Here is a 15,642-nt window from a genome sequence, read left to right as displayed (position 1 = left end):
TATTGGATTATAAAAACTTAAGAGTGATAAATAAAATTACAAATTAATATACCTGACACGATCTCGAAAAAGATCATTTATTTGTGATAAAAAAGGCTGAACATTAACACTTCGCTCTAATCGTTGCAAATGCAATGGAGCTGCCATCTCAGGATCCATCCCCATTATTCGATTTCGATCAGTCATAATCGAAATTTTATATTTTCTAAAAAAAAAAAAAAAACAATTCAGAAATAAAATAATCAATAATAACTTTGGAAAAAAATCAAAATTTCTTCACCATTATACTGTTCAAACAATACAAATTAGAGAAATAATAAACATATTAAATTAAACTCAAATAAAAAAAAAAAGAAAAAATAATAATAATATTACTCCAAATCGTTCAAATAAACTAATACATTATATAGATATATATAGATATATATATCAACTACTCTATTCAATAACAATTTTCGACAAAAAATTTAATAATAATGAAACAACACTATTCACAAGTTTATGTAGAATAACTTTTTACATGCTCGTGAGCAAAAATAATGATGAAATAAATAAAACAAGACAATGTTTATAAAGATATTGTTCTAATGTTTATAAAATGTAAACATGTGTTTCTTGAAGAGAGACGAATTGTGATGAAATGTTGGAAATGAAAATTTTCTAAATAAAGCAATAACGCGTCATTCAATTATAAATTTTACAATTCTCAAAATGTGGATAATTTCATTACATAAGGAGAATGACATGACGAATCATTATAGTATGGTTATATTTACGGAAAATATTGGAGTTTTGAATCACCTTCTTCTTCTGTTTTGGTTAGACGCTGCCCAATTTATAATGTTGATAATATGGGCGCGGCAGAATTATCAGAAATCTTCTTTTTCACATTGAAAATGAATATACTGCACAATGAAAAAATCATAATATACAGAAAGCAAGAGATCGCAGACATTTGGCGTGCTAAAGAGCAGGGATAGGGAATATTGTTGGCCACCATTTTTGTTTTCATGAGATGGCGCGTTCATCGCCACCCCCCTCAAACCATCTTGCGTCTCTCATTTTTATTTATAAACTGCAATTCATAGTCTCTATATTTTTTTCACTTTTAACAATATTCAATTAACAACGTTTTCACATTATTCACAAAAATCGGCAATCAGAGAATTTAATTAATTATTTGGTAATTGTTGATTAGTAATTATATTAACAAGAAGAATGTTGATAAACAATGATTGGTGGATAGTTGAAAACCATTTTGGCGGTAATTTAAAATTTATTCCATTTTTTTTTAGAAATTTTATTTACATTTGTTATTTCTGTCTCTTAATTTAACAATTAATTTTAACTAATCGTATAATTTAATTTTTATTTGAAAAATAACACTTTTTAGTTAAAAATTTATTAAATATTAATTAAATGATTCAATGGAATGTAACAAGAAATATGATTGGCTAATGATTAAAAATCATTTAAAGGCGGGGAATTTAAACCTACAGTATTATAAATGAAATGTAATTAATTAAATTCAATTCTCAGTTCATTCAATTAATTATATGTTAAATAATTAATGAAGTATTCAATTAATTATAGTTGAATATTTTTTTTTAATTCTCAAATGAGTGAAAAAAAATATACTAATGTTTTTTTTAAATTTAATAACAGTTTTAATTTACCAATTATACAAGGCAGTAATGAAAAACATTTCGGCGCAACATTCAAAGTCTCTTAAAGTTTATAACTTAAAATATAATTTATTTTTTATGTCATTTATACAGTTCCCTTAAAAATACAATAAATTCAAAATTCCATTTCATTCCTTATTCCCATACTTTAAACAAAAAAAAGAATAAAAAAAACTTGAATCTTATAAAGTATTCTTCAGAATGTACAAAAATGTTTGTTTGTTTTTTTTTTTAATTTTTTAAAGTGTTTTCATTAATAAAGTACAAATTGCCTAAAATTGCAATAAATTACTTTTTCTCAAATCTAGTGGCAAATCCCTGTTTGTTATAATATTTAATTTCTGTATGCGGTATTAAGAGTCAACACGATTTGTTTCTTAGAATTAAAATAACTTATATTATATTCTTTTTTTTCACACTTTTATGCAAAATTCAATCATCAAGTTGATTTGGCGGCATTTTTCTCTTGAGCTCGAATAAATTCGGGATAATCAATGAAACCATCTTGATTTCTGTCATCCGATTGTAAAATTGGTTCAATTAATTGTACTAATTCATCGTCACTGAAAATTTTTGCTCCCTCCTCAGGCATATTTGGATCTTTACCTCCATGCTCTATGAGTGAAATAAAAAAATATTAATAAAGTGAAAAAAATATATATATTTTATGATCAATAAAACAAAATTGTAAATTTTAAAAGTAAAAAAATATTTTTCAATAAAATTGCTTAAAATGAAGACAAAAATAACTTGTAATTAAAATAAAATTAAATTAAATCAAAATTAAATTTAAATAAAATTGAGAATAATTCTCAAAATTTGAAGTAACAAAATTGTTTTGAAAATTGTAACTCAAAAAAAAAAATGTTTTTTAATTATTTCTTTATGAAAATATCAAAAATTTTCTTAACTTATTCAATCGAATACTTAAAATTATCTTCAAATATTTAATCAAAATAAATACAAATATCTTCGAAAATTTTATAATAAAACTCAAATTATTTTAAAATCAAATAGGTAATCAAAAATTTCTCTAAATTATGATGAAAATAATTAAATAAATAAAAATTAATTTTCAATTTTTAAATGAAATAATTGAAATTTATTCATTTCTTGGTTAATTTTATATTCTATATTTTTATTTTTGTATTTCAATTTTAATTTACATATGTTGCTTTATATTACCATTTTCAGGCTCCAGATCGACTTTCAGGCACAAAAAAAGTTGGTTTAGTCGATTTATATTCCAAAAAAAGTCGAAAAAGTCGATTTTTTTTATTTCAACACAATTAAATTGGTTAATGGATATTTTACTTTAAATAACTAATATTATTAATTAAATTGATATTATTAATTCTGTAATGAGAATAATTCTATAATGAATATTATCAAGAAAATTTATTTTCGAATATTTCAGAATCGAATTAATTGTAAGACAAATTTTCAAAATTTTAAGTACGACAAATTTCTAAAAAAAAATTCTTCAAGTTCCATTTTTATAATTTTCTGAAGTCTTTAAATCAAATCAAATTTAGATGATTTGATAAACTTAAATCAATTAAAATTAAACTCAAATTTTTGTTAAAAATTTGTAAACAAATATCTTCAGCAATTCAAATTTACAAACAATTCCAAATTTCAATTCTTCTGCATATTCAATTAATTCTAAAAATCTTCTTAGTAACTATTCGAAAATTTAATTATTGTCTCAATTTAAAATCGCCCAAAAATAAATTACTTCAGACCTCGGATTAACTTTAAGGCCCAAAAAAAGTCGAAAAAGTCGATTTTTTTTTATTTCAACAAAATTGAATTGGTTAATGGATATTTTACTTTAAATAATTAATATTATTAATTCTGCAATTAGAATAATTCTATACTGAGTATTATCAAGAAAATTTATTTTCGAATATTTCAGAATCGAACTAATTGTAAGACAAATTTTCAAAATTTTATTTAAGTAGGACAAATTTCTAAAAAAAAAAAAAAATTCTTAAAGTTCCATTTTTATAATTTTCTGAAGTCTGATTTAAGCAATTTATTCGAATTAAAAATGTTGTCATAGTTTTTAATTTTTATGGTCAAAAAAAATTTTAGTCAATACTTAAACAAGTTTTACAGATTTTTAAATAATAATTTTGTAAGAGTTAAAGTTGAAATTTTTAAAAATATTTGAATTTCAAAAGATTTTGTTAATTTTCAGACAATAATTGAATTTTACAGAACTAAAAATAATTTATCAAATAATTTTAGATAAGATTTTTTAAAAGTAATTGAATTTTCAAAGATTTTTGAAATATTAATTGAACTTCAAGTGATTTTTTTAATTAAAATTTTTTGATGATTTTTGTTACTAAAAAATTTATTAGAAATTGCAGACAAAAATACAATAATTTGAAAACTTTTTAAGTGAAAAATGGTTTTAGATGGTTGAATTTTAGAACAATATTATAAAAATCATTAAAAAATAATTGAATTTCAGGAGAGTTATAATGGAAATTATTAAATTTCAAAAAATTTTAGATGGAAAATTTTAAAAATAATTAAATTTTAGAAGCTTTTAAATTGAAATTTTTGAAAATAATTAAATTTCAAAAGATTGTGTTAAATTTCAGACAATAATTATAATAAGTGAAATTTTTAGTGATTTCTGTTTATGAAGAATTTATTAGAAATCACATAAAAAAATTGAATTCCATAAGTTTTTAATTGAAAAATGCTTTCAGATAATTAAATTTTCGAAGAATATTATAAAAATCATTAAAAATAATTGAAATTTTTGCAAATAATTAAATTTCATTTAATTTTGAATTAAAAATTTGTGGTAATTTTATTTGCTAATTTTTCTTTAAATTATAAATTATAAACAATTATTATTTTTTCCTAAAAAATTTGAATTGAAAAATAGTTTAAGATAATTGAATTTGTCAAGAATTTCATTAAAATTATTATAAATAATTAATTTAGTGAAGAATTTTAATTAAAAATTTGTTAAATAATTGAAATAAAGATGATCTGAAGAAGATCTACATTGTATACTGATAAAACGTATTTTGTTTAAAAATAATTTAATTTCAGGAGAGTTATAATTGAAATTATTAAATTTCAAAAAATTTTAGAAACTTTTAAATTGAATTTGTGTTTGATAATTGAATTTGTGAAGAATTTCATTAAAATTATTAAAAATAATTAATTTATTGAAGAATTTTTGTTAAAAATATGTTAAATAATTGAAATAAAGAAGATCTGAAGAAGATCTGCATTGTATACTAAAAAAAAAAAAGTATTTTGTTTAAATATTTTGTAAAAAAAATGTAAGAAAGTCGAAAAAGACGCATTTTATTAAAATATATATCGAAAAAAGTTGTATTTTTGAAAAAAAGTCAATTATTTAATTAAAACAATTTTCCTTAACCTATTAAAGGAAATGATATATTACATTTAATTTTTCAATTAAATAATTGTAATTTTCAATAACCAAAGGATTTACAATAAGTTTTCTTTATTCATAGAATAATTCATAGAATAATATTGAGTAAAATATTTGAAAAAATTTTTGATTTAGAATAATTTTGAAAATTTGGAACTTTTAATATATTTTTTTTTAAAGTCTAACACAATGATAATTTTTGAAAAATTATTCAAAATTTAGAAAAGGCTTTTTGCTACTTCGTTCTAATTTTAAATGAAAAAATGCTATTCGAATTTAAAAAAAAAAAATCAAAATAAGTGTCATTTTAAAAAAATAGAAAAAATAAATTCCTAGTCCTGTAATAAATGAAAATAGATATATCATTTTATTATTTAGAATTTAGATTCTTTCTTACCATGCCAATGAATAAGAGATTTAATAAGTTCACAACCATCTAATTTGTTATTATTATCAGCATCGTGCATTTTAAAGTAATGGAATTGTAATTCCTGTTCAGTCATTTTAGATGTGTCAAGTGGTACTTCCATATGTTCTTTAATATGGCTATTTAAACACAAAAAATTAAAATATAAATTAAATTCTAGTTTTAAATATGAAAGAAATATATTATTTATTAATTTTGGAAAAAAAGACTCCTGCGTACTCTTTTTCCTGTGCAATATTGGCAGCGTTGAGAAGTTGTTGACGTTCTCCATGATGAGCATGTCCATGACCATGAGGTTGTTGCTGCTGTTGCTGATGATGTTGCGGTACTTGTTGATGATGTTGTACAGGTACCTGTTGATGCATTGGAACTTGTTGTTGTACAGGCATTTGTTGTTGATGCATTTGTTGCTGTTGTACAGGAGCATTATATTGTTGTTGCCCATGTTGCATCGGCACATTTTGTTGAGGTACTTGCTGATATTGCTGGAAATTTTTTTTTTTTATTCTCACAGAAATAAAATAAATTCTTTCGTACATCAAACATTTATATTTTATCAAAATTTTCTCTTGTACTCATTTTTATATGTTTAATATTTTTTACATTTTGAATTTATAAACAAGTTACAAAATAACTGTAAATATAAATATAATTGAAAACAATCAATAATTATACAAATCAACAGGCCTCGGATCGACTTCAAGGCGCAAAAAATGTTGTTTTAGTCGATTTACATTACAAAAGTAGTTAAATTTAAAATTTAAATTTAAAATATTTTTTCTGCAAATTTAAACAATTTTCTTTGATTTCTGACAATTCAATTTTACCGTTTTTAATTGAAACTTTTCTAAATAATATTGAATTTTTAAATAAATTTTAAAAATATTTTAATTTTAGAAGAGTTACGTTGAAATTTTTAGAAATAATTGAATTTCAAAAGATTTTATTAAATTTCAAAAAATAATTAAATTTTACAGAAATTGAAAATAATTTCTAAAATAACTTTAGATAATATTTTTTTATAAATAATTGAATTTTCCAAAATTTACAATTCAAATTTTTGGAAATAATTTAACTTTAAGTGATTTTTAATTGAATTTTCTAGTGATTTCTGTTACTAAAAAATTTATTAAAAATTAAAGACAAAAAATGGAACTTTAAAAGTTATTAATTGAAAAATTCTTTCAGATAATTGAATTTTTAAAAAATATTATATAAATCATTTAGAAATAATTGAATTTCGGAAGTTATAGTTGAAATTATTAAATTTCAGAAAAATTTAGACGGAAATTTTTAGAAATAATTAAATTTAAAAATGTTTTAAATTCATATTTTTGAAAATAATTGAATTTCAAGTGATTTTTAATTCAAATTTTTGGTAATTTTATTTGCTGATTTACATTAAAATTTTTAATAATTATTAAATTTCATAACATTTTTCATTGAAAAATAATTTACGATAATTAAATTTGTGAAAAAATTCATGAAAATGATTAAAAATAATAAATTTAGAAATGAATTTTAGTTAAAAATTTTTTTAAATAATTAAAATAAAAAAGATCTTAAAAAAGTCTGCATTATATACTAAAAAAGACGTATTTTGTATAAAAATTTTGTAAAAAAAGAACGAAAAATACAATATAATCTTATAATATAAGATAATTATTATAATTATTTACACACGAAATCGGAATTACAAAAAGAATGAACAATATTAAACTGAAAGTAGAACAATCAAAATTCCACGAGTACAAACATTACAAAATTGTGAACATTAATTTTCTTTTACAAAACACCTACAATAATCAATAAAAAAAAAATTTGATATTATATATTTTATAAACAAAAATAAAACTACATTAAAATAATTTGACTATTTTTTATGTTTTCAAATAATTATAATTATAAAAAAAAACAAAAAAATACATAAAATATTGAAAAAAAAATTGTTCATTAATCACCATATGTTTATGAAATTTAACAAAACTATAAATGTATATAACTAACCTGTTGATAATGTTGTGGAGGGACACCAGGCGCAATTCTATCACCCTGACCATTAACAAATGTTAACCACGAGCAACAAATAATTAAAATCCACATTGTTAAATTCATTTTATTTATTTTTGTTCTACCACCAAAAATAAATGACGAAATATAAATCAAGACGTGTAAATTGAATTAATTTGTTTAGAAAAACTCAATAACTGAAAAAGTGACATGTACGTTCTTTAGAACAATATTTTATCAATTTTTATTATTTAAAAATGAAACCGTATTTTATACACAAAAATAAACTTTTATTATAAAACAATTTCATGTATATTTCGATATTTCTTGGTTATGGTTGAACAATAAAAGTTGCAGACATTGCAGACTGACGTGGTTTGAAAATCGTGTCCAAAAATACGAGAGGGGGAAAAAAAAGAGAATTTTGTTTAAAAAGTAAACAACATTATATTTGAATTATTTTTTCGTTTTAAATCAAGTGTAACGATTGTTTGTGAAAATTATATAAATAAAAATATTTCTAGTGTTCTTAAGGAAATATAAAGCGCTTATAAAAATTGATTAAATTTTTGTTAATTCTTTAATTTTTTTTTAAATATTATTTTATCTTATACCGCGTCAGGTTGAGTTAGTTCATGTTTATTCAGGTCAGGGCAGGTTGGATGTAAAAGGTTAGGTTCTTTTGAAGTGGGGGAAATTGAATTCAGCGCCTCTAACGTTAGTTTCTATAAATTAAACGATTTCTGCAAAGAAGACAAATTTCCAGGAGGTTGAATTATAAAACGATTTAAATCTAATTTAGAAAAGTATTTTAAATCAATAATAATAGTGTATACTTAAGTACTTTTAGTGTTGTAAAATGCAAGACTTTCCATTTATCTTAATAATCAATTAAACGGTAAATTCTACAGAAAATCAAAATGATCTTCTAAATGCTTACACTGTTATTGGCGTGTTGAAAACTTTTATAAAAAGTAAGTTTATAAAGGCTGTTACTTTATTTCATTTGAATATTTCAATATTTTACCATTTGCTTACAATTATTTCTATTTATCGTTAATTGAAATATGTGAATTATGGTTAAAATAAAAAAAATGCAACATACTAACAATCTATGATTTAGAAGAAAGCATTAATTTTATATTTTGTTAAAAGATTTCAATTTTGTATTGCTTTTTAAATTTCTAGAATTGTATTAACAACTTTTATGTAAAAATGCCGTCTGTGTCTAAACATCGAAAAGTTAAAAGACCAGGTGTTGTGATTAAAAGAACGCAATGTCCAAGAAATCGACCTCCAAAAGCACGCACACCATGTAAGTTTTCTTGTTTTTTATTATTTTTTTTTTACATATTTTGTCGTTTCTCAAATGTTTTAAAATTTTTATTTTTAATTGCGCAGCTTATGAAAAATTGAAGAATAACAATCATTCCTTAGCGAGAGCATTATCACAAGAAAAACAAGAAAGTCAATCTCTTTTTTCACAAAATGTGGCTCTTATCGCTGAAGTACACGAATTAGAATACGCCTGTAAACGACGAGATGTGAGTAAATAATTTTTTAATTCTTAAAAAAAATCATTGTTTAAATATATCTTAGATTAACAAAGTAGCCACAAGTGAGAAAAGTCAAGGAAAGTTTTTTTTTTTTTTGACAGAAATTTCAGAAAAATTTGGAAAATTGAACAAATTTATTTAATTCAAATTCAAATCCAAAGAATTTAATGTGATGTAAAAAAAAATTTGTCATCGTTAAATTTCATTCAAATTCACATACCTTACTAAATTTCTGATTTCCAGCAAAAAATCGACACATTTTATTTTTACAATTATTAGCACAAAAAAATATGTGCAAATTTTTTCAAAATTCACTAAAATAATTGGATTTTTGAAGATTAAAGAGATTAAATTTTTAGAAATAACAGGCCTCAGATTATACGTCTTTTTCGACTTATTTTAATAAAATGGGACTTTTTCGAATTTTTTTAACATTTAAAAAAAATTTTTTTTTAACAAAATACGTTTTATCAGTATACAATGCAGATCTTCTTCAGATCTTCTTTATTTCAATTATTTAACAAATTTTTAACTAAAATTCTTCACTAAATTAATTATTTATAATAATTTTAATTAAATTCTTGACAAATTCAATTATCTTAAACTATTTTTCAATTCAAATTTTTTAGGAAAAATAATAATTGTTTATAATTTATAATTTAAAGAAAAATTAGCAAATAAAATTACCACAAATTTTTAATTCAAAATTAAATGAAATTTAATTATTTGCAAAAATTTCAATTATTTTTAATGATTTTTATAATATTCTTCGAAAATTCAATTATCTGAAAGCATTTTTCAATTGAAAAATTTTGGAATTCAATTTTTTTCTGTTATTTCTAATAAATTCTTCATAAACAGAAATCACTAAAAATTTCACTTATTATAATTATTGTCTGAAATTTAACACAATCTTTTGAAATTTAATTATTTTCAAAAATTTCAATTTAAAAGCTTCTAAAATTTAATTATTTTTAAAATTTTCCATCTAAAATTTTTTGAAATTTAATAATTTCAATTATAACTCTCCTGAAATTCAATTATTTTTTAGTGATTTTTATAATATTGTTCTAAAATTCAACCATCTAAAACCATTTTTCACTTAAAAAGTTTTCAAATTATTGTATTTTTGTCTGCAATTTCTAATAAATTTTTTAGTAACAGAAATCATCAAAAAATTTTAATTAAAAAAATCACTTGAAGTTCAATTAATATTTCAAAAATCTTTGAAAATTCAATTACTTTTAAAAAATGTTATCTAAAATTATTTGATAAATTATTTTTAGTTCTGTAAAATTCAATTATTGTATGAAAATTAACAAAATCTTTTGAAATTCAAATATTTTTAAAAATTTTAACTTTAACTCTTACAAAATTATTATTTAAAAATCTGTAAAACTTGTTTAAATATTGACTAAAATTTTTTTTGACCATAAAAATTAAAAACTATGACAACATTTTTAATTCGAATAAATTGCTTAAATCACACTTCAGAAAATTATAAAAATGGAACTTTAAGAATTTTTTTTTTTTAGAAATTTGTCCTAATTAAATAAAATTTTGAAAATTTGTCTTACAATTAGTTCGATTCTGAAATATTCGAAAATAAATTTTCTTGATAATATTCATTATAGAATTATTCTCATTACAGAATTAATAATATGAATTTAATTAATAATGTTAGTTATTTAAAGTAAAATATCCATTAACCAATTCAATTTTGTTGAAATAAAAAAAATCGACTTTTTCGACTTTTTTTGGGCCCTAAAGTTAATCCGAGGTCTGAAGTAATTTATTTTTGGGCGATTTTAAATTGAGACAATAATTAAATTTTCGAATAGTTACTAAGAAGATTTTTAGAATTAATTGAATTGCAGAAGAATTGAAATTTGGAATTGTTTGTAAATTTGAATTGCTGAAGATATTTGTTTACAAATTTTTAACAAAAATTTGAGTTTAATTTTAATTGATTTAAGTTTATCAAATTATCTAAATTTGATTTGATAGTATTCGAATTTCATTTTTCCAAATTTTTATTTATTTAAGTTTTAATTTATCAAAAATTCAATTTACCATACAATTTTAAAGTATTAATACTTCAATTCCAATTAATTCTAAAAAAAAAATCATATTATTAAAATACATCTAAAATTAAGATTATATTTCACAAATTTTTGTTTTAAAAAATGTAATTAACTGAAATCTTTTAAAAAATAGGATATATTTAAAAATGTTTCGAAAAATGCAAAAGACATGCTGCAATTGATAATCAATATGAGCAATTGTTTAACAAACACAATATCGTCATGTCAGGAATTTGTTTCTAACACTGGAAACAGTTATCGTTCATCTACATCTTCTGCTGGAAGTGAGTGTTTTATTTTTAAATTAAATAATTAATTTTTTATATTGAATTTTCATTTTATTTTTCTTTATTTTATTATTAATTTTTTTTTTAATTTCCTTATAAAAGGACGAGATTCAAATAGAAGAATGTCTACAAAATCACCTGCTAAAGGTGTTGTAAAGCCAATGGTTAGCGGACATACAATTCAAAAGCCAACAATTAATTTATCAAGAGTAAATATGCAAAATTTTCAAAATGTCCTAAGTTTAACGACTATTGAAGAATCACCATCATCGCCTGATATAAATGCAGGCTCGCCTTCCAGTGGTTCATCTAGAAGTCCTACTAATAGAATTTCCGATTCATCACGTAGGCAACTCAATTTTGTAAGTTTATTTTTATTTACAATTTTTTTTTTCTTCTGTTTGCTGACAAATTAATAATATAATTTCAGGAAAATCGACGTGTCCGTAGAATATCGGATCGAATTCCAGTTGTATTGATAGATGGTAAGTAAAAAACAATATTATATCGTGAAAAAAAATATTTCAGATAAGAACTCTAAACTCATAAATGAGAAAAACAAATAATTTGCAGACATTAAAAAATTAATAAAAAATTATTTTTCAGATCTAGATGAACGAAGACTTAGTAACAGACACAGAATATCAGATCGTTTCTCTGGTAGATTTTCAAAGCGTAAATCGGGCAGTTTATCGGAAAGTCGAATAAAAAGACGAAGCACTGATCATCAACAAAATGATCGAGTTGAAGGTATTTTAATTAAAAGTCCTCGTGTGGCCCTAAGTGATGTTTCCAAGTTACTTCAAAATTTACAAACAGTCAACGTGCGAACGGTATTTAAAAAATTAATATTATTAATTAATAGCGGTAATTAATTAATTATTTTCTCGTAATTTTAATTCAGCTTTGTTTTTTTGTATCAGCTGGAAGAACATTCAGTAGTAATGGATGAAACACGTTGTATAAATTCATCAACTGATTCTCAAAATCGTGAAAATTGTTCATTAAGAACGGAGAAACAAGTAGATTTTCAATTATCGGATTCTGATATTGACGATGACATTTGTATGAATATACCCTCAAGGCCAATGAGTCGTAAATTCAATCCACAAGTTACAATATTAAGAAGTGATATTGTTGATAAAACACGAATTCTCAATGGATCAAGTTCATTCGAAAAATCAAATCTCGACAAAACACTTGACTTAAACAATGAAAGTTATAATTTCAGTAATAATTCGAAAAAATCACTATCCAACAGCAACAGTAGTAAGAATAATAATAATAATAATAATAATAATTCAATAAATGATGATCCCCTAGAAGGACCAAGTTGGATGTTTAACGATTTAACAGCGCCAATTGATGATAACGATTCATCCGATTCTGAAAGTCAAAGTAACGTTACACAATATAAAAGATCAAAAATTAATGCAACACATAAAGAAAATGGTACATTCACTCCTGTTCGTACATCAACAAAATTGCCAAATAATATTGATATTTCAAACAATGAAACTCCAAAAAAAGGCAATTATTCCGAGCCACGAATTAATAATAACAATAATAATAATAATAATCAGGAAAATTCGCCAGATATTGAAATGACAATGAATTTTGCCAGATTTGTAACAAAAAATCGTGGACATTCCAATCGTCAAAATGTTAATGATTTTGATGATCTCGATGATCCAACAATAATGTTAAATATACGACAACAAACAAGAAAACCATCATTTAATATTGATGATTTACAATTGCCAGTTATGGAAAGTCCAATTGTAAATAGGCCAGTTGTTGAGCCTGAAATAACAAGTACCATTAATATTGTTTCAATTAATGGTGTAATGAGAGAGCAAATTAATTATATGCCAAATATGAGTATGCCACGTTTTTCAGATGTTCCGGTTCCAATATCTGAAGATGAATCATCGCAAGAAAATTTATTAAGTCCCGTTGTGGAAAAAATTAAAGTACCAAGAAAACGAAAGAAGCAAACAACATTAATTGATACACTATTGGAAAATGATGAATCAATACATAATTCAATGCAAAGTATGGCGAAAAAGAAAAAAATCAAACACAAATCAAATATGAATGATAAAGATCCTAAGGCTGCTAAAGTTGTTCTACTAAAATTACCATCACAAAATAGAAAAAATTCAGACGAATCATTGGCAATGAGGTGAGTAAAAAAAAATGTATTTAATTCTTTTATTAATTAAATTAATTAAAAGATAATAATTTTTTAATTTAAATTTAATGATTTTTGTTAATTGCAGTTTTCTGACTTTTTTTTCAAAAAAAAACGATTTTTTTCGACTTAATTTAATAAGATACAACTTTTTTTTTACATTCTTTAAATTTTTTTACAAAATACGTTTTCTTTTAATATACAATGCAGATCTTCTTCAGTTCATCTTTATTTTAATTATTTAACTAAAATTCATATCTAAATTAATTATTATCAATAATTTTCATGAAATTATTCACAAATTTAATTATCTTAAATTATTTTTCTATTAAAAATATTATGAAATTTAATAATTGTTAAAAAATTTAAAGTACATCAGTAAATAAAATTACCAAAAATTTGAATTCAAAATCACTTAAAATTCAATTATTTATACTCAAAATATAAAATTTTCTATCTAAAACTTTCTGAAATTTAATAATTTCAACTATAACTCTTACGAAATTCAATTATTTTCAATAATTTTTATAATATATTCTTAAAAAATTTCAATTATCTGAAAGTATTTTCTAATCAAAAATCACTTGAATTTCAATTATTTTATAATATCTTAATTTTAAATCTCCGAAAATTTAATTTAAAATCTGCAATTCAATTATTACAAAAAATTTTAATTTAAAAATCTGTAAAACTTAATTATTGTCCGAAATTTTTTTGACCATTAAAACTAAAAACTTTGAGAATTTTTTTTTTATATTTGTCCTATTCAATTAAATTTTCTTGACAATATTCTTATTTAAGAATTAATAAAATTTATTTATTTATTTATTTATTTATTTAATTACAATGTACGGGCTTACAAATAAAAAGTTAAAAATGCCCTTTAGTGCAAAAGCACTTAATATTATAAGAAGATATAATGAATGTAATCACAGAATGACGAAATCATGTAGGTGACTTATAAACTAATACAAAATTAATTAATTTAATATCTAATAACATTAGTTATTTAAAGTAAAATATTTTTTAACTAATAAAATTTAATTAATATAAAAAAAATCGATTTTTTTTTTGGAATGTGAAAACGATTTTTTTGCGCGTTCAAGTTGATCCAAGGCCTGTTTTTAGTAAATATCTCTAATAGTAAAATAATTATAATTAACAATAAATTTGCTTTTTTTATTTTCACTTTTTTTCAAATTTACTTCAGTAAAAAATTAAAATAATTAAATAAAAAAATCATAAATTAATTAATTTTACAGGAAAGCGTTAAAAGCAGAAACAAATAGTGATTCCGAAAGTAGTAATGCTAGCAGTAAATTTGCTTCATCAAGACCTAGACGTCAAAAAGCTCCAGTAAATTTACAAGAACCTAGTTTAACAAAGTGAGTAAAATTTAAAAAAAAAATTTTTAAACATAAAATTTAATATTATAATAAATTCTAAATTTTAAATAATCAGTTTACTATAAATAAATTACATTTTTAAGGAAAGTTGAATAACAAACATAACTAAAAACGCTTTTATAGAAATGAAATAAAATAATGTAAATTAATTTTATTAAAATTTGAAAAAAAAATATAATGCAATAATAATCGAATTTACTTTTCTTTTAGGAAACTAAGAAGAAAAGATTAAAAGTCTCCAGTGTGTGTCAACAGTTTTTTGTTTGTTTGTTTTTTTTTTTTTTTTTTGTTTTGCAGGACTTAACTTAGTTTACTTGAATTTTCATTAATTTAGAAATTATACATGAATAACCTATTTATTATACTATGCAAGACATATTTTCCACATTGAAACAAATTGCTTCCATATTTTCAAATAACTGAAAAATTGTTTAATCAATTTTTATACTTATTTTTCTTTTACATTCTAATGGTTTATTTTTAATTTAAAAAAATAATAATAATTTTTATTATTTACTTGTAGACAAGTGAGTGTGGTTTAATTAATTTTTCTCTCTTCAATC

At 21.5% G+C, this 15,642-nt stretch overlaps 4 protein-coding genes across 6 annotated transcripts in view; 2 read left to right on the top strand and 2 right to left on the bottom strand.

The window, feature by feature from the left end:
* LOC127282518 (chromatin-remodeling ATPase INO80) overlaps nucleotides 1–1,016 on the bottom strand; it is a 42,406-nt gene extending 41,390 nt beyond the window's left edge. Inside the window, exons 1-2 of one of the 2 annotated variants that reach the window (XM_051306792.1) lie at nucleotides 777–1,016; nucleotides 53–205 (exon numbers count right to left, since the gene is read on the bottom strand). In XM_051306792.1, the coding sequence (XP_051162749.1) occupies nucleotides 53–186 (134 nt within the window). In that variant the 5' untranslated portion in view covers nucleotides 187–205; nucleotides 777–1,016. The remainder of the gene's footprint in view (nucleotides 1–52; nucleotides 206–776) is intronic. The other variant, XM_051306791.1, reaches the window with a different exon arrangement.
* Nucleotides 1–15,642, top strand: part of LOC127282524 (3-ketoacyl-CoA thiolase, mitochondrial) — a 208,842-nt gene that overhangs the window by 72,841 nt on the left and 120,359 nt on the right. The window lies entirely within an intron of this gene.
* Nucleotides 1,735–8,134, bottom strand: LOC127282529 (G-box-binding factor). Of its 2 annotated transcripts, XM_051306823.1 has the most exons (5): nucleotides 7,550–8,134; nucleotides 5,762–6,027; nucleotides 5,513–5,661; nucleotides 2,871–2,891; nucleotides 1,735–2,300 (listed from the first exon to the last, which is right to left on the bottom strand). In XM_051306823.1, the coding sequence occupies exons 1-5, from the start codon at nucleotides 7,655–7,657 to the stop codon at nucleotides 2,125–2,127; spliced, it is 720 nt and encodes a 239-aa protein (XP_051162780.1). In that variant the 5' UTR covers nucleotides 7,658–8,134; the 3' UTR covers nucleotides 1,735–2,124. The 2 variants fall into 2 exon arrangements, with proteins under 2 accessions (XP_051162780.1, XP_051162781.1); XM_051306824.1 differs by lacking the exon at nucleotides 2,871–2,891 and having other exon boundaries at nucleotides 7,550–8,115.
* On the top strand, nucleotides 8,264–15,610 carry LOC127282521 (homeobox protein 5-like). The gene is made up of 10 exons (XM_051306803.1): nucleotides 8,264–8,526; nucleotides 8,741–8,867; nucleotides 8,954–9,096; nucleotides 11,326–11,476; nucleotides 11,582–11,841; nucleotides 11,910–11,964; nucleotides 12,086–12,312; nucleotides 12,403–13,664; nucleotides 14,936–15,058; nucleotides 15,290–15,610. The coding sequence occupies exons 2-10, from the start codon at nucleotides 8,768–8,770 to the stop codon at nucleotides 15,309–15,311; spliced, it is 2,343 nt and encodes a 780-aa protein (XP_051162760.1). The 5' UTR covers nucleotides 8,264–8,526; nucleotides 8,741–8,767; the 3' UTR covers nucleotides 15,312–15,610.

Source organism: Leptopilina boulardi, unplaced genomic scaffold, assembly GCF_019393585.1.
Source record: "Leptopilina boulardi isolate dan_hultmark-lab unplaced genomic scaffold, ZJU_Lbou_2.1 LbouV2_300, whole genome shotgun sequence".
Lineage (NCBI taxonomy): Eukaryota > Metazoa > Arthropoda > Insecta > Hymenoptera > Figitidae > Leptopilina > Leptopilina boulardi.
Note: the sequence above shows the minus strand (reverse complement) of the source record. Positions and strands in the feature narration are given on the sequence as shown.